This window comes from Uranotaenia lowii, chromosome 1 (assembly GCF_029784155.1).
Source record: "Uranotaenia lowii strain MFRU-FL chromosome 1, ASM2978415v1, whole genome shotgun sequence".
NCBI classification, from domain to species: Eukaryota; Metazoa; Arthropoda; class Insecta; order Diptera; family Culicidae; genus Uranotaenia; species Uranotaenia lowii.
In genome coordinates, this window is record NC_073691.1 from 96,828,429 (window position 1) to 96,851,261 (window position 22,833).

The 22,833-nt window shown below is 41.6% G+C and overlaps 1 protein-coding gene across 4 annotated transcripts in view; it reads right to left on the reverse strand.

Moving 5' to 3' along the window:
- The window catches only part of LOC129751366 (mucin-2), a 55,619-nt gene that overhangs the window by 31,772 nt on the left and 1,014 nt on the right, over positions 1–22,833 (reverse strand). For all 4 annotated transcript variants that reach the window (XR_008738693.1, XM_055746828.1, XM_055746839.1 and 1 more), the window contains exon 2: positions 2,005–2,662. Coding sequence is in view for 3 of the 4 variants with exons in the window: in XM_055746828.1 (XP_055602803.1) it covers positions 2,005–2,648 (644 nt within the window). In the remaining variant the exon portion in view is untranslated. The remainder of the gene's footprint in view (positions 1–2,004; positions 2,663–22,833) is intronic.

The window sequence follows — 22,833 nt, forward strand, 5'->3', positions numbered from 1 at the left end:
CGGTGTCTTTTCCGAACCAATCCCGGTAACTGCTGGAGTGAGACAAGGATGTATTTTGTCACCGCTGCTTTTTCTCATCGTAATGGATGAGATCTTAACTGGATCGATTGACTGTAGACCAAACCGAGGATTGCCGTGGAATCCTTCAACCATGGAGCAACTGAACGACCTTGACCTGGCAGCAGGTCTCAAAATCAATGTCGGAAAGACCAAGTCGATGGAAATCAATACAGAAAATCGTTCCAATTTCGTGGTAGCTGGACAACAGGTTGAGACAGTGGAGTGCTTCCAGTATCTTGGTAGCCAGATTACGCCTGATGGTGGGACCAAGAAGGACATCGAGACCCGGATCAGAAAAGCCCGATTTGCGTTTGCGAGTCTCCGAAACATCTCTCTACGAACTAAGATCCGAATCTTCAACTCAAACGTCAAATCCGTATTGCTGTACGGGTGTGAAACTTGGTGCACATATGCGGTGACGACGCGAAAACTGCAAGTTTTTGTGAATCGCTGCCTGCGGAACATCATCCGCGCTTGGTGGCCTGGCAACTGGATCTCAAACGTTGAACTTCATCGCCGGTGTCATCAAAAGGCGCTAGAAATCGAGATTCGGGAACGTAAGTGGAGATGGATTGGGCACACGCTGCGAAGAGATGAAAACGAGATTTGCAGAGAGGCGCTTGACTGGAATCCAGATGGGCATCGAAGAAGAGGCAGGCCCAAAAGCTCGTGGCGGCGAAGTCTAGCCGCTGAAATCCGCACAGTTGACGAGAACCTCGGCTGGCAGCAAGTGAAGACGCTGGCTCCGGATCGCCAGCAGTGGAGATCTTTTATCTCAGCCCTATGCGCCGGTCAATCGGCGCTGGACCCTTAGGATAGGATAGGATGACACAGATGAACAAATTTGTTTATTTTTATTTAATTACAGAAACACTTGTTGGAGCAAAGATTGTAAATTCCTCTCTGAGCGGTTACTTTTTTATAAGCCAAAAATTTTACTAGATTTGATCAACCCCAAGAGTTATTTAAAAAATTATGTACAATTTAAAAATGATGATAATTCTAGACAATCTTGTTTAATCTCAATAAAGTTGAAAGATCCTTATTTTAAATGTGAGAAATTGACATCTGATATAATATAAAAATCCGGATAGATCAGCCTTGATGTATCGTTTTTAAAATGGTTTTCTCCAAACGTTTCACAGGTTTCCTTGGGAGGGCGAGTCATTTTGGCGCACAAACGCCAGTTGAAAGTTTGTGACGATTCACATCGGAAAGCTAGGCGTTCTACAGCTTTCAACGAGGGACGGTACTTGGAATTGAGTCGATCTGACAATTTTGCCTCGTTAGGAAACGATGTTGAACCAAATCTACAGTGCTAGTTTCAAGAGGAGAAGACATGAAGATGATGAAGCAGATAGTGGTTCCGAAAGTGATTTTTATAGGTTTACTGCCGATTCCTTTATCTTTTCGGAGGAAGAAAATATTCGGAACGAACATAGAGATTATGATCCAGGAAAGGACTAAGCATAGGACTAAATTGTACATACTGAATAAATGAAGCCCTCACTTTTAAGGTGACTTCAAACTGGAACAGTTTACGTGTTTTTTTTTAATCGTCATTAGAAACGCCTATTTTAAAAAGTATTATTAATTCCTATAAAGTGTGACCTAAACAGGTGTTTTCGAGAATTATGGTCTGAGATAACCGGTAGAAAAACGTATCTGAAAACTCGTTGGAGAAAGACCGCGTGACACGTGGAACTCTTGTACTCGGAATGACCAAATATGTAGTAAAAAATTAATTTAATATTCGATATCAAATCATTGACCGAATGTTACCGAGTATTCGGTTCGACTTACTTTCAAACCGAGTCCTGAGATTTAAAGCGTTTTAATCATGTCAAAATTCATTGATAAAGACCCCGAGATGCCCACATAAACGCGTATTAGGGATGAATAAGGAGGAGGATAAAAATCCGGTACGGAAAATTATAGACTCACCTGATATAAATAATCTCTCCGTTGTACTTTATCCTCCGCCATCCAGGAGCAACGTTGAAGTTATCCAACGTATTACTGCTGCCTTTTTTATCCATGTTTTCCGTTACATTCCCACCTACTTCACGTTCAAGTCGATAAATATCTGCATTGAGATTACTCCTATTCTCTTTTGATAGGTTCACGTTATTTGCCATATTTGAAACATCTAACGATTGATTTGCGCTAACTATATTTACATAAGCATTTTTCACTTCACTTGATTTAAATTCTTCCGATGGGTTAAAACCATCGCTATTACCGGACATGAAACGGTTATGACTCTGGGAAAGCACTATATTGTTAGAGCTTTCTCTAACCGTGGAAAACTTCGATTGCACCAGCACAGGAGGGACCGAGTGCACCTGAAGCTGTGTACCCTCGGCCAAATGTTGTATCCTTTGAGGATGTTGTACATCACTATAAACATTTTGCTGCTGCACGATTTTCTGAAACTGATTTTTGGATGCGTACACTTGTGCATTGGATGTCGACAATGCTCTTGCGGGCAGCTGTTGCTGATGGATGAAAGCCTGAATTGCCGAATCCTGAGCTACCGCAGAAGAAGACCCACTGCCATGGATGATATCCGCATTGGTATTTGCCATTTAAAGAGCACTCGCTGCAACGGGAAGCATCAGAAAAGAAAAAAAAATTTAGCTAAAGCAATAACAAACGGTGGTTTGAAAAAAATAATCGAAAATTATTAGATTCATATATTTTTTATGGAACAAACTTCCCTTAAACAATATTTAATTTAAAGTTAATTTATTTATTAAGTCAAACTTTGTAGACTAGAATACTTGAAGCTACTTAAAACTAATGTAAGCTATTGTTTTGAATAAAGTTTTTAAATGCCTTTTTTAATTGTGTTTTGCTCATTGCTACGTCTATAACTTCACTTTGTGAATTGTATATGATGAACAGATACAATTCACAAACGAAAGCTACAATGGTGATTTAATCTTATTTTTATATGAACTCATCTTTAAAATCTCCAAAAACTGTATTGTGAAAAGTAAATATCTCAACCATTTGAAAACGAATGCTGATGAAGAGATGTTAAATATAGTTGATAGGATTGTAGATCAGCAACAGCGTCTACCGGGCCCATCCCGAACTCCTGGTGTACTTTTGTACACTGAAAATCGAAAATACCCAAACTTGAGAACTGCCACCCGCCAAACCTAAGTTCAAGATTGACAACTTAAGTTTGTGAAAAAATCACAGCTTGCCAATAAGCCAAACTTGTCCTTCGGGCGAAGAACTGTTTTTTTGGGGGGTTTTTGTTGTAAGCGCATCTGATTCTGTTACCTCCATCGTGGCAGATTTAGGTTTGGGGGGTAAGTTCAAAGCGAAGAACTGTTTTTTTTTTGGGGATAACTTTTATTCCCGCTTCATTCGCAGAAAGTCCCACATATACGATGATGTAGCTGCCTCTCTCAACAACTCTCCGGTGGTCGAGCGGTTAGCATCCTGAGAAGGTAATAGCAAAGACATTGCAGGTATGGGTGTGATTCCTGTACCTGGCGATATTTTTTTTTATTCTGATTTCCATTTTATTGTGGTATCAGATTTTGGGGGATGAGTTCTCCTTTAAGAGCTTAACTTTGAGCTATGCCACCAATAGCCAAACCTGTAGGGAGGGAGTTTCATTCGGGTTGGCGGGGAAAGTTCTCAAGTTTGGGTATTTTCGAGGTTCAGTGTAAAGATGGTCAGGAGCAGAAGGCAGACCCTCCGATGCTAGGCATCATTTTGATGCTCGTCGACATCATTCCTTCAATACAGACAGTTGCTGGCTGGTCCTTTAGGAATGCATGATACATACGGATCACTTTCATGATTTTTGGGTCACGTAGTCTTGCCTACAAAAAACGACCGTCTCCGTCCACCGAATGTTCAGTGATTTAATATCGTTTAAAGATGTAGGTATGCTTGGTGTTAAAAAGGATGGGCGACAAAAACTCCTAATCGTTCCACATTGAATAAGACAATTAGGCTGTTCGGTGTTTGTTAAGCATATCGTTGAGTTGTCCAACCTCTCTTCCACCCTTAATAACTTTTCTGCCGTAACATAGCTTCCAATTCATTCGATGTCCTTCATAACATCGGTGATGAGGAAAAATTCATATTTAATTCTGATAAGAGTACTAAGAAACCTTTTTCTTCTTATGCTCTTAAAATCGAAAAGGTTCCACCAATTACGGTCACAATTCCTGACTTCAATGCCTTTCGGAAAGAAATCGTCACTTCCGTCAAGGATTCTTTTCAGATCGGTCGAAGGGGAAATGTTCGTATATTGGCGGAATCTTTTAACGATTTTCAAAAAAATTTAAATAATTTTAATAATAAAAAACACCAATGTTTTACATGCGACACTAAAAGTGATCGTCCTTTTAAAGTTGTACTTCGTGGTCTCACCGGCGATCAGAAACCAGATGAGATTACAACCGAATTGAATTCTTTGTTAGGTTTTTCTCCGATTCAAGTAATTCAAATGAGGAAAAGAACCAACACGAATAATATCAGTAGTGTTTTTGCTTCTGAGCTTTATTTGATCCATTTAAAAAAGGATCAGGTTTATAATTTGCAAACTCTTGAAAAGGCTAGTCTTATTTTTCATTATCGAGTCAAATTTGAAACTTTTCGAAAATCTTCTACCAATTTTCTTCAAAATATTACGCAATGTTGTCGTTGTCAAGCTTTCTGTCATGGCACTGAAAATTGCAGAATGCAAGATGCATGCTTTGCGGCTCATTCGGTCATGAAAAATCTAGATGCCTTATTGGTGGTGATAAACCACAAACAGAATTTTTCAAGTGTGCGTATTGCGCAGGTAATCATTCCTCGAATTCCATAGACTGTCCCGTTAGGGCAAACATTATTGCTCCTAGGAAAAATCCCAAAGTTGTGAGAAAAATTTCATCTCCTCCTTCCTCTTTTTCATCTTCACACGTCAGAACGGCAAACAATCTTCCTGTTCGCGGTCAGCCTCGGCCCACATTAGAATCACGCCTTGGTAATGCTCGAAGTGATTTTAATGTTACCGTTTAACGTTCTTAGAGGTGGTTGAAAACTTCTGTGGGGAGAATTATAATTGTTGCCGCATACTTGCCTTTCCAATGTAGCGGTGAAAAGAATTTTTTTAAGGAAGATTTACAAAAACTCACCAGAAACAAATCTAATTTTTTTATTATAAGTGACTTTAATGCAAACACCAATCTTGGAGTAATATTTCATCAAATTCAAATGGGAATATTTTATTTAATGGCTGCTCTGGAGGTTATTATACTGTTAAATATACTAATGGGCATACCGTCATCCGGGGTAGTATTGATCAATTTTTTCAATATTTTTCGATTTTTTTTTTCTGTTAAGGGGAATGTGGCATGTTTTATATTTTTTAAACCAGTACGAAGCCCCTCTCGAGGACTGTTGGGATACCATCAAAACAGCCATCAACAGTGCTGCGGAGAACGTCATCGGTTATGTGGAGCGATCTCGACGGAACGACTGGTTCGACGAGGAGTGTAGGAGGGTGATGGACGAAGAAAATGCCGCGCGGGCGGCAGTAGTGCAAAGAGGCACCCGTCGAAATGTGGAAAATCTCCGACAGCGGAAGAGGCAGCGAGTCCGACTTTTCCAGGAGAAAAAGCGCCGCCTGGAGGAGGAGGAGCTCCAGGAGCTGGAGCAGCTGCATCGTACCCAAGAAACACGAAAGTTCTATCAGAAACTCAACGCATCCCGCAAAGGCTTCGTGCCGCAAGCCGAAATGTGCCGGGATAAGGACGGGGGTATCCTGACGGACAATCGTGAGGTGATCAAAAGGTGGAAGCAGCACTTCGATGAACACCTGAACGGCGCACATGCAGGAGATCAAGACGGTGGGGGAAGGTACATCGCCGGCGTAGCCAACGACGAAGAGGAGCCACTCCCAACGATGAGTGAAGTTAAGGAAGCCATTCGCCAGCTGAATAGAAACAAGTCGGCTGGGAAGGATGGCATCGCAGCTGAACTCATCAAAATGGGCCCGGACAGGTTGGCCGATTGCCTACATCGGTTGATAATCCGGATCTGGGACATAGAACAACTACCGGAGGAGTGGAAGGAGGGGGTAATATGCCCCATCTACAAGAAGGGCGACAAATTGGACTGTGAGAACTACCGAGCGATCACTGTTCTCAATGCCGCCTACAAAGTGTTGTCCCGAATCCTACTCCGCCGCCTAACGCCACAAGCAAACAGATTCGTGGGAAGTCATCAGGCCGGCTTCATGGAGGGACGGTCTACGACGGACCAGATATTCACATTGCGGCAAACCCTCCAAAAATGCCGTGAACACCAAGTCCCTACGCATCATCTATTCATCGACTTCAAAGCCGCATACGACACGATCGACCGTAACGAGCTATGGAAAATCATGGACGAAAACGGCTTTTCCGGGAAGCTGATCAGACTGATCAAGGCGACGATGGATGGAACGCAGTGCTGTGTGCGGATTTCGGGTGAATTGTCGAGTTCATTCGAATCGCGCAGGGGGCTTCGACAAGGTGATGGTCTATCCTGCATGATGTTCAACGTGGCGCTAGAAGGTGTTATTCGACGAGCGGTGGGCGAAATGCGGGGCACGATTTTCAACAGATCCAGTCAACTTATCTGCTTTGCCGATGACATTGATATAGTCGGCAGATCATCTGCGGCGGTGGAGGAGATCTACCGCAAACTGAAACGCGAAGCAGGAAGGATTAGGTTGATGATTAATACGTCCAAGACGAAGTACATGCTGGCCTGCGGATCCGAGACCGACCGAACCCGCTTGTCCAGTAATAACAAGGTCACGATCGATGGCGACGAGCTGGAGATAGTCGAAGACTTTGACACCAGCCGTGAGATCCGGAGGCGAATTATCAGCGGAAGTCGTGCCTACTATGGACTCCACAAGCAACTGCGGTCGAGAAGACTTAGCCCTCGCACGAAGTGTAACCTGTATATGACGCTCATTAGACCGGTTGTTCTCTACGGGCACGAAACATGGATATTGCTCGAGGAGGACCTGCGTACACTCGGAGTATTCGAGCGACGAGTGTTAAGAACCATCTTTGGCGGCGTACAGGAGAACGGAGTGTGGAGGCGAAGGATGAACCACGAGCTCGCGCGCCTCTACGGCGAACCCAGTATCCAGAAGGTGGTGAAGGCTGGCCGGATACGCTGGGCGGGACATGTCGCAAGAATGCCGGACGACTGTCCTGCAAAACAGGTGTTCGCTACGAATCCGGTAGGAACAAGACGAGCGGGGGCGCAACGAGCGAGGTGGTTAGACCAAGTGGAGCGTGATCTGGCGAACGTGGGGTGCCCGAGAAATTGGAGAACGGTTGCTATGAACCGAGTGAATTTTAGGAATTATGTTCGTCAAGTTATGTCGTGAGACGGAATACTATGTAAATAAAATAATGGTTTCCGGGGCTTTTTCAGAATTTTAGTTGATTTCCAAAATGGCTTTGAGTAGGGTTTTATGTCCTTTACTGCTTTTGCAAAATTTTTACTACGAATAAATGTTAAACGACGTTTGATCTCCTTTGAAGGTCACAATAAATAAATTTCAAATAAGGATCCTCGTTGATATTGGCGTCGATGAATGCTCTTCAATTCGTTGGAGAGCACGTGGGTACTGCCCACAAAATTTAGAGATCGGCAGTTCCATGTTCCAAGTTTCCAATCGCTAGTCCCTTTTCGTCGCGTGGGTCTTTGCCGATTTCCATCCGAAATTTGTTGTTCGTTATTCGTTGCTTATGTTTTTTAGTAGTCACAGGCTCGCAAGGCCCGCAGCTAACCCCACTATCTCGCAGGAGGACCGTCGTGATGTTGCTGTTTTGGGTCCCGAACACCACCAGGACGTTGTTGCACTCCGCACGCCGCCCCTAACATGGAGAACAGACGCGTACGAAGCCCCCTAACTCATTCTGCATGCGACCAAAGCATCCACCGGGGTTGGGTACCCGATCTCCGCTAAGGTTGCTCGCACCCCAGCTAGTACCACGGGGAGGTAGAGAATCGGAGTTGCAGACAAGAGGTGATATGACCACTACCCGAAGGTTGGGTGTATGGGGTCTCGAGTTGCACATTGTCTACTTCACTAGCCCCGGAAACCAATCCCTACTTTGAAAGATGGAGATAAACTTCTTTTAACTAACACAGAAAAATCTCAAAAATTAGCCAGTTTGAGTCTGCTCATGATCCCGTTAATTTAAACGTTGTAAGTTCAATTGATGCTCAAATTTCCCTTGAATTTGATGATATTCTTTTTAAACAAAATGTATTTGAAAGTTCTTGTGAGACAAATATTGATGAACAGCAGAGAAAATAACAGATCTATTTTACATTCTACGAAAAATTTTGCTACTGTTTTATAAATTTCAATATCACGTTTCTTTAACAAAATTTGTGTATCAGGAACAACGCCTTTGTTCACAAGAATCCTCCATAAAGCATTTCTTTTCGCACTGAAGTTCGAACAAGCAAACAGGAAGTGATCAGGGTCTGCGTTTATCGCGCCACAGTTGCAAACATCACTGGGGATTATCCTATTCCTAAACAAATGTGCAGGTAACCGTGAATGGTTGCTTATGAGTTTTGACAAAATAATTATTTCTCTCCTATCGAGTTGCAGTTGATGGAACCATGGATGACTTGTAACGCTGGTAAGGATACTATGGCAGAAACGGCCTTTAACTCCAGCGTTCCATGCACTTTGCCACCGTTGTCTAGCGTGTTGAACAGTTGGGAAGGAGACATCATGCACAGTGAACGTGTAATCGTCCGGCAAACCATGTCTGCAGGCCAGTTTTGCTTCTTGATCAGCCCATTCATTCATCTGGATTCCTCGATGTGATGGTACCCAAAGAAAATGGGTTTCAGAACCTTGTTGTTGAGCCATTGTAGTCATCTTTTTAATATCGTACCATGCAACGGGGTTCGATGGACTCATTTTGTTGTTTTGAAGGCTAGAAAGACAACTCATACTATCAGTGATAATCACATATTTACCTGCTGGCAGATCAGAGATGATGGAAACTGCCTTCCTGATAGCAAGCAGTTCCGCCGTGTAGACACTCATTGTGGAAGGGAGTTTGATACTACATGTTGGAGCACCAAAATTGTTGACGACTGCATAACCAGTGCCTAGTAGATCCTTGGAACCGTTTGTTGCTATAATAGAACTTTCTGAGTATTTTTCCTCTAGCAAAGTGTCTATTAAAGCAGCGGTAGAAGCTTCTTGTGATCGTAAGTCCATCACCGAAAGATCGATAGAAAGCACTGTTTTCCGTACGTTCGGTTTGTACAAAAAACAGGGCAGTTGTTCCAGCGTGTTTTGTAGAGGAAAAAAATCGTTGACGTGGTGGAGAGCTCGTTGCAAACCGGTGGTGAAGGATCTTGTTTCCAAATTTGGATTTACAAACTGTTGATGCCATGTGTTCAAACATGCTCTTCTGTTAACGAACTGCAGTGCCGAGGAATCTCTTCTTATGCTTAGAGGACATAAACCAGCTAAGACATCTAGCGATCCTGTATGAGTAGTTTTGGTTGACCCTAAACATACACGGATACATGCCCACTGAATTCTGTCCAGCATTAGACCATCCTTATAATTCAGTTGTGTCATAAATATTGAACCATACTCAATGATCGACCGAATACATGCTTTATATATGTGTATCATTGTAGAAGGGTGGGCTCCCCAATATTGGCCGGCAATACTGCGAAGGAAATTTTGATACGGTGCTGTGCGTTTTTTGATCTGTAGAATATGATGTGACCAGGAGAGATTTGTCGATAGATTCATTCCCAAAAGTTTTATAGAATTAACGAATTCTACAGGTTCGCCATGAATTATTATATCCGGTACAAGTTCAGTTTGTCGTTTCGAAATAAGGAGGCACTTACTCTTAGTTTGAGAAATTTCAAACCCAAGAAGCGTTAAACCGTGAGCCAACGTGTCGATCCCTGATTGAAGTGCTCGGCAGCTATTATTTAAAATATTTCCTCTGACAGCAAGCGTTGTATCATCGGCGTAGTTTATTTTAATAACATCATCTGGTAAATCTCGCAGAAGTCTTGTCAAAACGACGTTGAAGCAGATAGGGCTGAGGGGTGATCCTTGCGGCCTTTCCAGGTAGTCCTTTCTATCAAACCAGAATTCCCAGTGATTGACAAAATTCGTTCTTCAAAAAGTTTGTAGATACTTTGAGTTAAGCATTCAGGGGTCCCTAGTGCTCTCAATTCTTGAACAAGTATTTCAATTTCAACATCGTCGTAGGCACTTTTGATGTCCACAGCGCACACGACAACGTGTTGTTGCATGTTCAGAGCTTTTGATGACTCTTCTATGAGTGGAAGCAACGCGTCCATAGTGCCTTTGTTTTTCCTGAAACCACAAATTTCATTAGGAAACAAGTTGTTGCTTTCAATGAACCATTCTAATTTTTCCTTAACCATCATCTCGTAGATTTTGCGGAAGCATGATGCTAATGCTATTGGGCGAACACACTGTAGGTAAATCGTGATTCGGTTTAGGAATGGCTACTATTTTGAAAACCTTCCAGGTGGGAGGAATCATTCCATTGGAGAAGATATCACTGTAAATTCTGGCTAAACATCGAATAGCGAGTAAGGGGAGATTTTTGATAACAGAGTAGGGTATCATATCCAATCCTGGCGCCGAGTCTTTACCGGTTTTCATCACCGATTCAATATCACAAACATTGAATGACAGATTGCTGGAATGATCATCACATTCGCATTGTGAAAAGGTCAATCCTGGTCTTTTCGCTGATTGAGGGGCTATTTTGTCCAACATCATATTTAGAGTTTTGTCATCAACAGTTCGATTCGCAGATGAGGTACCATTTTTAAACTTTTTGGCGAGTTTCCACAATGTTTGTAATGTTGTTGTATTGTCGAAACTGTTGCAGAAAGACTGCCATGATTCGGATTTTTTCTTTCTTACCAAATTTCGAAACAATCTTTCCTTGATTCCATAGTGATCATATGCATCAGCGGACAGAGTTCTTTTCCAGACGCGAAAAGCTCTGCGGGTTGCATCCTTAGCTGCAGTCAACTCTTCATCCCAATATGGTTGAGGGCATTTGTGCAGATGAGTACTACGTTTTGGAACCGGAGTCGAAAACTCTAAAGCAGACCAAATTTTCCGAAAGAAAGTGTCGAAGGATTGGGTGTCGTGAGTATCAGCTAAAGATTCTTCTATTTTATCAGAAAACTTCTGCCAATCGGTTTTTTAAAATTCAAATTCGCATTGCGGAGTTCTATCGGTGTAGAATCGGTACCAAAGATGATTGGAAAGTGATCACTGCCTTCCGGGGATTCCAAAACGTTCCAATGACAATCCAAACTAAAATCAGATGAAACCAGCGTGATATCGATTGCGCTCCACGACCGGTTTACATCGAATCTAGTTGGACTTCCGTTATTTAGGACGACGAGGTTGCTGCACTCCAGAGCTTCTGCTATACGTGAACCGCGAGTATTATCCGATTCGTTACCCCAAAGACTATGCTTTGCGTTGAAATCTCCTGCAATGATACATGGTGAGGGAATTGCGGCGAAAAATTCTTCAAATTTAGCCTTAGACACATTTGCTTGATGATGAATGTACAGCGAAACTACGGTCAAAGTTCCAAATCTGCTTTTTATTTGACAAGACGTGTGTTGTATATCGAAACATCCAGGTACGGCAAAAGCTGTAGGACGGAGTTCTCTTCTTATTGCAAGGGCAACTCCCATTGAATTGCTCCTGCCATCGGTTCTAAAAATGTCAAATTGTGGAACGACAAAATTTTTGGAACTACATATCTAAATGTGTTTCGCTTAAAAGTATCACGTTGGCCCTTTCAGAGTTAATCAAATGGATAAGCGACGATTTTTTGGTAAGAACTCCTCTACAGTTCCACTGAATACTACGCAGTGGGATTCTGCACTCTTCGTTGTTCGACGTGATCGTTTATCATAAACGCAAGGAACCTAGATAAGATCTAATGTTCTGCGTTACAACATCAGAAATTTTTCCCAGGGTTTCTGTTGTAATTTTTTCCCTTATTCCTTCATCCGTTATTTCGCATAAGATTCCCATAACTTCCTCGGATCCGATGCTTGCCTGAATGGAATCACACACCCCCTCCGAAATATTTACCTCGAGACGGGGCGGTTCTTCTTCCAGGTCATCATCATCACCACAGCGTCGCTTAGCAGCACTAGCTCGAATATTAGCCGTTGAGGTTGGAGATATCGATAGGACTTGTTGTTGTTGTTGTTGTACACAGTTGAAATTCGCGGCATTTTTCGTTCCGGTGTGGCAAAACCAGTCAGTTTGGCCTTGGGAGAATGTTTCACTTCGTTCTTGATCCTTCTGCTTTTTCAATATAAGTTTCGGACACTTCTTGTGATCGTTTGCTCTGTGCGATCAATTACAGTTCACACATTGAGGTTCGTCAGCAGAACAAATGTGTTCAAGCTCGCCCGTTCCATTAATGCATTTATTACATCTCACTTGACTTTTACATTGGCTTTTAATATGACCAATCCGCCAACATTGACCACATTGACGAACCGGAAAAATGTATTTCTTTAATGGGTATAATATTTTCTCAATTTCGATGTGTGTTGGTAGTTCGGTGCCAGAAAATGTAAATATTACAGTGTAAAGTGGTGTTTTTTTGTTATCAACATTTCGAATCATTCGTTTCGCAACTCCTGACGAAGACAGTCGCGTTTTTTCCTCTGTGCTATCGCTTAACAGCAGTGAGTGAAGAAGTTAATTTCGGTTGTTATTATCCGGGTATGTATACCGAAGTGCAGCCTAATTATACCGGTTTTGTGTTTAAGTGAAACAAAAGAAAATTAGTGCCGGTGTTTCGAAGTTCCATGGTCGAAATATTTGATCGTCATCAGCATCGATTCTCCAGCAGCAGACAATAGGGAGCTGCTGTCATTGGTAGCCACCAGTCGGCCGACAACAAAAGACCACGTTTTTGGTTCGGTATCAGTTGGACCAGGGTGGTTCGACCACCTAGGGTGGTTCAAAAAAGAAGTTTATTTTATTTTTTTCCAAAAAGAATTTTTTTTGGTTTTTTTTTCTCTTTTTATTTTCCTTCTTTAATACTTGCTTCAGTTATTATTACCTTTATTTTTTATATAAATTTTTCATTGTTTTTTTCTATTTTTTTTTTCTCTTTCGTTTATATTATTTAATTTATATTTTATCTTTATTTGGTTCTGCTCTCCGCTACCCATTAAGTCGGAAGTTACCGCTTAATGGATGACGACGGCGAGGCGGGTGAAGATCCCCCTTTCCAGGGGGATGGTTCCGCGGAAATATTATCCGAGGAACGACTTCAAGAATATCCAATGTACCTATCGGACACGGAAAATACCCCTGACCCCTTACCGCAGTCCTATAACTTGTCAATTTCCCCTGTTCCCTTTGTATTCGGAAACTCCGCATCATTATCCACCCCTCAAGAAAATTTCCCTGTTGTAGAAGCTAACGAGCTACCTAAACCTCCCCCTCGTCGTCGGGTTTACCAACCTGAATCGGAGGGACCTTGGGTAGTTTACATCCGGCCCAAAATGAACGGGAAATCACCTAATGTGATTTCCATCGCTCGAGACCTCGACAGATCTTACCCTTCCGTAATCAGCTACCAGCCGATGAGACCGCACAAGATGCGCATTGTTGTTGGTAGCCTGAAGGAAGCAAATGCCATTGCTTGTGACCCGAAGTTTACGATCGAGTATCGCGTATACGTTCCCGCTCGTGACGTGGAAATCGACGGAGTGGTAACCGAGGAGGGTTTGACCGTCGATGATCTTGTGGAGTCCGGGGTTGGCCGATTCAAAGACCCTGGTCTTCCCACGGTCAAGGTGCTGGACGCGCGTCAGCTGAAAACAGCATCTGGCGAGGGGGAAAAGCGAACATTTTTCCTGTCGAACTCTTTCCGGGTTACCTTTTCCGGCACTGCACTTCCTGATTACGTTGCGATCGGGAAGGTTCGTCTACCTGTGAGACTTTATGTGCCTTCGGTCATGTACTGCCAGAATTGCAAGCAGTTGGATCATACGGCCGCCTACTGTTGCAATCAGGCACGCTGCTCTAAGTGCGGGGAGAAGCATGCGGAAGCTTCGTGTGAAGTACAAGCAGTAAGCAAGTGTTTGTATTGCACAGGCGAGGAATCTCATGCTCTCTCGGCGTGTCCGAAGTACATATCGCGCCGGGAAAAAATCAAGACTTCTTTAAAAACCCGCTCTAAGAAATCATATAGAGACATGCTGATGAAGTCTTTGCCAACCGTCTCAGAGAACCAGTTTGGCCTTCTAAGTGAGTATGAATCCGAAGGGGAGGATCCATGTGAAGGAACATCAGCTGGGCCATTTGTTAAAAAAAATGTTTCACAGGCTCCAAAAAGGAAACGCACAACTAACACACAACCCCGATCAGCTGCCAGCAAAGTTAATAAAACAAAAAATCCTCAAAGTGGAAATAGTTATTCTACCCCTCCTATTCAGAGACCTCCGGGTTTTAATCCGTCCCCGAAGGACTTCCCTCCACTTTCTGGTAAGTCAAAACCCCAGACTTTCCTTCAGAATTCAGGACCATCAGTAGCAAACAGGAATGCAACAATTCCCAGAGAAACTGCATCTGATCCATCGTCGAACAGTTTGCCCAGCTTTTCATCTGATGGTAAGATGAAATTTTCGGAAATTGTTGCGTTCATCTTGGACTTTTTCAGTGTACCAGCAGGTTGGAGGACTATGATTAATATGTTTGTACCTCTTTTGAGAGAAGTCTTGAAAAAGAAAGCTTGTACTATGACCCTCATCGCAGAAGCAATTTCTTTTGATGAATAACTCGTCCATTGAGGTAAGAGAAATTGTTTCTATATTGCAATGGAACTGCAGAAGTATTTTACCAAAATTAGACTCCTTTAAAGTATTGGTACACAATTTTAATTGTGATGTGTTCGCCTCATGCGAAACTTGGCTCTCTCCTAACACAGATTTCAACTTCCATAGCCACAATATTATTCGCCTGGATCGTGATGGTCAACGAGGGGGTGGCGTTCTTTTGGGGATCAAGAAATGCCACTCTTTCTATCGTATTCCACTACAACCATCTCCAGGTATTGAAGTCGTCAGTTGCCAAGCTAGAATTAAAGGTCAAGACCTTTGCCTAGCCTCGGTATATATTCCGCCAAATTCAAGCGTGAGCCGGAACCAATTGGCGAATATTATTTCACTTCTCCCAGAACCCCGGCTAGTTCTTGGAGACTTCAACTCCCATGGCGTAGTCCACCCGAAGAGATCAATATTCCTTATGACCTCACAAAGAATATAGATTGGAAAAAGTACGCATCGAGTGTCATTGATGCCATCGAATCAACGGATGAACTGCCTCCGGAGGCAGAGTACAGTTTTATTTCCGGGACAATTGTGGACTGTGCAATCGGGGCACAGGTCGACGGGCACAATTCGACGATACAGAAACAGCCTCCCACTCCGTGGTGGGATGGTGACTGCTCACGTGCGCGAGGAGAAAAGTGCAAGGCATTTGTTGAGTTTCGCAGAACCGGATTGCCAGAAAAATTCCAACGTTACTTGGCCTTGGAACGCAAGTTCAAGAACTTGATCAGGGGCAAGAAACGTGGGTACTGGCGGCGATTCGTGGATGGGTTATCTCGAGAAACGTCTCTGCACACGCTTTGGAAAACAGCTCGAAACATGCGAAATCACACACCTTCGAACGAAAGTGAGGAAAGCTCGAGTCGATGGCTGACACAATTCGCGAAAAAGGTCTGTCCGGACGCAGTACCAGCTCAGAAAAACTATCGGGATACAGAGAATAGTTCCGAAACAGAGGATCAATTCTCGATGGTCGAACTTTCACTTGCGCTCTGGTCTTGTAACAATTCTGCTCCCGGAATGGACAGAATCAAATTCAACTTGTTGAAGAATCTGCCAGATACCGCTAAGAAACGCTTGTTGAATTTATTCAATAAATGTTTAGAGATGAACATTGTTCCGCATGACTGGAGACAAGTGAAAGTCATCGCCATCCAAAAACCGGGAAAACCAGTTTCTGATTACAACTCGTATAGGCCGATTGCAATGCTCTCGTGTCTCCGGAAATTGCTCGAAAAAATGATTCTCTTTCGGCTAGATAAATGGGTTGAATCAAACAATCTGTTGTCAAGTACACAATTTGGATTCCGTAGAGGCAAGGGTACGAACGACTGTCTAGCATTACTTTCATCAGACATTCAATTGGCGTTTGCCCAAAAAGAGCAGATGGGGGCAGTATTCCTGGACATCAAAGGGGCATTCGATTCGGTGTCCATAGAAGTACTATCTAGTAATCTTAACTCTTGCGGGCTTTCACCAATATTGAATAATTTTTTATATAACCTGTTGTCTGAAAAAATCATGCATTTTAGTCATGGAGAAACCAACGTTGAGCGAATTAGTTACATGGGTCTACCCCAAGGCTCATGTTTAAGCCCCCTGCTATACAACTTTTATGTCCGAGAAATCGATGCTTGTATGGCACAAAATTGTACGCTAAGACAGCTTGCGGATGACTGTGTTGTTCATATCACAGGTAAAAAAGGCACTCAAATTAAACCCCCGTTACAAGAAACTCTAAATAATTTATCACATTGGGCCAGGAATCTAGGCATCGAGTTTTCGCCTAGTAAAACCGAGTTAGTAGTTTTTTCAAGGAAGCATTCCCCTCCTCAAATAGAGCTCCTTATGATGGGTAGAACTCTAACTCAATCTCTTAGTTTTAAATATTTGGGTGTCTGGTTCGACTCTAAATGCCTCTGGGGAAAACATATTAGGTACTTGACTCAAAAATGCCAAAAGAGAATCAATTTTCTTCGAACGATTACTGGAACCTGGTGGGGTGCTCATCCACAGGACCTCATCAGGTTATACCAAACAACGATACTGTCGGTCATAGAATACGGAAGCTTTTGCTTTGGGTCCGCCGCGCAAACCCACTTGATTAAACTAGAACGAATACAGTATCGTTGTTTGCATATTGCCATGGGTTGTATGCAGTCGACACATACGATGTGTCTCGAAGTACTGGCGGGAATAATGCCGTTGAAAAATCGGTTCTTCGATTTATCGCTACGTTTCCTAATTCGAAGTGTTACTATGAATCCTTTGGTGATAGAAAATTTGGAAAGGCTTATGAATATTAATCCGCTAGTAAAATATGTAAACAATTATGAAACTTTTAGTCAATTAGAAATAAATCCTTCTTTATTAAATTCGGACACGAGTCACTTTTACCCGATTAGCAGTTCCTTGATAAGATTCGATCTGTCCATGACCGCTGACATCCGTGGAATACCAGATCACGTCCGACCCAACGTCATTCCTTCAATCTTTGCATCAAAAGTACGTGAAATTGACCCTACAAAAATGTTCTTTACTGATGGTTCTAGAATCGACGGCGCGACTGGTTTCGCAGTGTACAATGAGCGCTTTGAAGCTTCGTTCAAGCTTCGAGAGCCATGCTCCGTTTACGTTGCTGAATTAGCCGCAATTTATTGTAGCTTGGAACACATTCGCACACTGCCCGTAGACCACTATTTCATCTATTCGGATAGTCTCAGCTCCGTTGAGGCGATTCGATCGATGAAACTGATGAAGCGCTCTTCCCATTTTTTGCTGGAAATTTCAGGGATATTGGGCGCTTTGATCGAAAATTCGTACAGGATTACCTTAGCTTGGATCCCGTCTAATTGTCTTATTCAAGGCAATGAGAATGCGGACTCATTGGCTAAGGTGGGCGCGTTACAAGGTGAAATTTTTGAGAGGATAATAACTTACAATGAATATTTTTCAATACCTCGCACTTTAGCGATTAACGCTTGGCAGTCTAGCTGGGATAATGGCACAAAGGGACGTTGGTTCCATACGATTATCCCTAAGGTTCCGACGAAGGCATGGTTTAAGCATTTTAACATGAGTCGCGATTTCATTCGCGTAGTTTCTCGGCTCATGTCAAATCACTGCCGGCTTGACGCGCATTTGTTTCGTATACAACTAGTTACAAGCAATGTTTGTGTTTGTGGGGATGGCTACCACGACATTGATCATGTTGTGTGGACGTGTGAACGGTTTGATCGATCGAGGGCTTGGCTACTGGATACCCTTAGGGCCCGAAGTAAACTACCTGGTGTTCCAATTCGAGACATCTTGGCAAACTTAGATCTTGAGTATTTGTACCCTATATACAAATATCTTAAAATGTCTGACTTGGTCGTTTAGTCCTCTTCCCCTCTGTCTTTACTCTATCTAATGCTCTTTTCGTCTATTCATTAGAACAACCTCTCGTCCGACCGGTTCGATAAGAAGGCTGGAAAGAAGGCTGGCCAGGAAGACAATACCTGAGGTAGCTAACGAAACCACGCTACAGGAAGCCACCACCAACCCAAGACGGAAATCTGTACTCGAGAGTGACCCTACACAATCCTCTTTCCTTTCCTCTAGTTAAATTAATTAACAGTTGAGTAGCCGCGACGATTACGGCCCCCCTCTTACTAACATCACACAAAAGTGAAATCAATACTCGGCACAAAAAAACTTTATGAGTTAAATGCCTTAATAAAACTACTTGTAAATAAAAAAAAAAAACATTTCGAATGATTCGACGGAATTCCAAAATATCAGGATTATCACGTTGCATCAACTTTCGCTTATCATAAGACACAGCATTAGCTAACTCTTCATCCTCAACGGTTGTTTCCACATAAGCCACACCAAGGCACTCGACTAAGCGTTGCGGTATCACAAATCGGAGTTCATCGCCCTTTTTCTCTACCAGACAATTTGCAGACTCCTTTGTTCGCATCAAAATTTTTAACTTCTTCTTCGACATCGGCGTCGCACGAATGTAATCATTGCCAAACTTTTTTATCAAAGATTTCGCAATTTTGGCACAAGCTAACTGATTTTCGGTTGATTCGGCGATCACTAAGTATGGTCCAGGATGTTTTTCGGGATATTTTCTAACCCGTTGAACCTTAACTTGGTTTTCCGGATTATCCTCACCGGGGGTCATATTTCAGCTCAGAAGGAAGTATGAAAAATTAAGCGAAAAAAAGGGGTAAGTTTGTTTGCTCACAGCTATTGAAAACACGATGCGATACGTACCGTAGCTCAAGTGAGACTGGCTTCAATAAATGTTTTCACTTGGCTTATTTTCCCAATAAATGGAAAAATGCCAAAGTAACTCCAATTTTGAAACCTGGAAAAAGTGCTTCAGAGCCTTCAAGTTATCGACCAATTAGTTTGCTTCCTTCTTTAAGTAAACTATTTGAGAGAGTTATTTTGAATAGAATGATGATTCACATCAATCAGAATTCTATTTTCCCTGATGAACAATTTGGTTTTCGTCATGGACATTCTACTACACATCAACTTTTGAGTGTAACTAATATGATTAAATCTAGCAAATCTGAAGGTTATTCAACTGGTGTTGCTCTTCTAGATGTTGAAAAAGCATTTGACAGTGTTTGGCACAAAGGTTTAGTAGCTAAATTAGCTCGATTTGGTTTTCCTGTATATCTCACCAAAATTATTTGACTAGCCGAACCTTACAAGTAAGCTATCAAAATTCATGCTCTGGAAGGACACCCATTAGAGCTGGTGTCCCTCAGGGCAGTATACTTGGGCCAATTTTATACAATATTTTTACTTCTGATCTTCCTGAAAAGGAAGAGAAGGAAAAGGTAGAAGTATATTTGCTGATGATACTTTGCTTTCAGCCAAAGGTCGAGATTTACGGGTGGTACGCAGTAGACTGCAACAAAATTTAAATTCCTTTTTGAATTACTTGAAAATGTGGAAAAATTTCTCCTAACGCTTCCAAAACTCAACTTATTTTATTTCCCCATAAGCCAAGAGCTGAATTTTTAAAATCTAATGAAAATCATTTCATGGGGTTTCATTAGAATGGTCTGATCACGTGAAGTACTTGGGACTCACACTTGATCGGAATCTTACTTTTAAAAATCACATTGAAGATATTCAATCTAAATGTAATAAATACACTAAATCTCTTTATTCTATCATCAACAGGAAATCCCGACTTTGCCTGAAGAATAACATGCTTATTTATAAGCAAGTGTTCTGCCCCTATTCGCATATGAGTCCCATGTGCATTTTCATCGTTTTTGAGTTATCGATGGAAAACGCTTCTTTGTGCTCCAATTTACCTATAAAACAAGTTTTTGTTCGAAGTTTGTTCCCAAAATTTCGAAAAAAATATGACCCCTGATGTGTCCCATGTGAAAAATATTCGCATATGAGTCCCATGACCAAAATTCAGCGCCAGAGCTTTCAATCGAAGGAAAGGATAGATAGAAAATGAAGTAAATCAATAATTTAATGCTTAAAACATTAATTTACATAAAAATTAAACGTAAAGTATCGAAATGATTCCAAAGAATTTTGGTTCTTAGTCACAAAAAACATTAATAAGTAACTGGTACCAACATTATTTTTTCGACTAAAATCAACCGATGAACAACGCTTAATAGATCAGTTCAGGATGGTTCCTTCGTGGGTAATTTTGACGATCTAATGTGTGATCGGGTGGGTGGTACTAGAAGTTTTGTTTCGGTAATAAAATAACAAACTTTGTTCAATACTTTTTTCTATATGCACAACAATACCAATACCACTGTTTTCGGTTATTACCTGGGAAGATGTTCCCGGGACAAATCTCCTTCTTTGTCTTGAATCCAGCAGACTTTTGGTCGTTGTTATCTACGTATCCGTAACACACATTGAATTAAATGATGAAGATGTATGTTAAATTTGCAGCAATTTCACAGGAATGAAAACAAGGTTTTCGAAAAACACTGGAAAACACATCCCACTTGGCGAATAAACCTTGATTGAAATCAGTTTGGAATCAAAATCTTTCGATAACTTTCTTCTGTCATCAAAAAGAATGGTAAACAAATGGAAAAAATACGTTAGAAAAGTACTAGCCACTTGCCGATAACTTTAGCACCAGAGACTCATTTGCGAATAATCTCTGTTCGAGGGTTAAGAATATTCGCATATGAGTCACATGAGTGTTTTATTGAAATTTCTCCGTAATTATTAGTTAGTATAAGCGCAAAAGTAAACAGAAGTATTCTTTGAAGTGTTTTCTATCCGAAGTATTGATAGGTTTTGCCAACAAATGATTTATACGATTGTTTTTATGGAAACAAGTTTCAAACTTTACAAGCGTTTTTCTCGGTTTGCTGTTTTTACACATGGGACTCATATGCGAATAGGGGCAGTGTTCCGACCAGCGATAATGTAAGTATGCAGTTCCGATTTGGTCTAGCTGCTGCGCGAAGAGGAAGAAATCCATCCAGAGGATTCAGAACAAGGTCCTGAAAATGATTTTGCGGCTTCCACCTTGGCACAGCACCGAAGATCTTCATCGGATTGCGGGCATTGAATCGATCGAAGAGATGGCCAACAAAATCATCTCCAACTTCAGAAGAAAATCGATGCAGTCTTCCATCGCAGAGATTCGTTCGCTTTATAATTAGTTTAATTTTAGAATATTCTTTAGTTTTAAGTTTAAATTTTTTTTTTGCAGTTACAGGATGTTCTCCTACATTAAATACTTGATTGCGCTCGCAAATTTTAAGTCTTATAAATAAATTTTTATTATCTTGTTAACTATAGAGGTCTGAACAGTTCATTAATGAGCTGAACATCTAATTTAATGTAATAATGTAATATAAATGTAATGATGAATTGATACAAATAAAGACACATTAAAAAAAAACGCAATAGACTTGAAATATTTTATTCGCTTAAAAAACGTGTTGATTCGCGAGAGCCGTGTATAGAAGAATCGTGCCCACGACAAAACATTGTAGAAAGAAGCCATGTTAGAAAAACTGAGCAAAATCAAACCGCGTAAAAACTCAGAGTAATTACGTCTATTGGCGTATTTTTTTTTGATTCCGGATTTGGCTCTGGAACTGTCAGAATAAAAAAGCAGCTTTCGGGTTTCGAGTTATTCCATACGTAGGTGTGCGTGAGAACGAGCGCAATGTTTACATGCAGCTGTCATTTTGTTCTCCCTTCTGGATTTCTTCATTCGGTTCTTCACATCCGGATTGCCGTTTTTCGTGTCCGGATTGCACTGGACTGCAGATAGTACGATTTTGCTTGGCTAAGAGGTTCAAAATCGCGGCAATAATCATTTGCCCATTCATTATTTCAACTGTTTTGTTTTCAGCCAAAAACAGCTGTTTAATGTTTTGACAACAACGTTGAGAGTATTGGTGAACTTCTCGCAAAACTGACTTTTTTCTCAGGGCGACTCCGTCCCTTTTTCGAGCGAACCTAGGTTGCCTCTCGAGCAATAAATGAGCACGATGACAGCAGTTAGAGCGAACCTAGGTTGCCTCTAGTTTGACTCCAGGTGAAAAAAAATACGGTATATGATAGGAAACCAAACTTGTAGAGCAATTCGCAACTGTTATTTACACCCGCACGAATAGACCATGCATACAGTTTTTTTTAGAGATCTGATAGGTAATGTCAAATAATTTTTATATCAGTATTTTTTTCTTTTCAATAATCATCTAAATGATTAAACCTTTCCAGACGCATTCAATGCATTTGGCTTTAAAACAATGAAAACGCACACTCAAGGTCATCCGCACCACAGACCATTTTATTATCCCATCG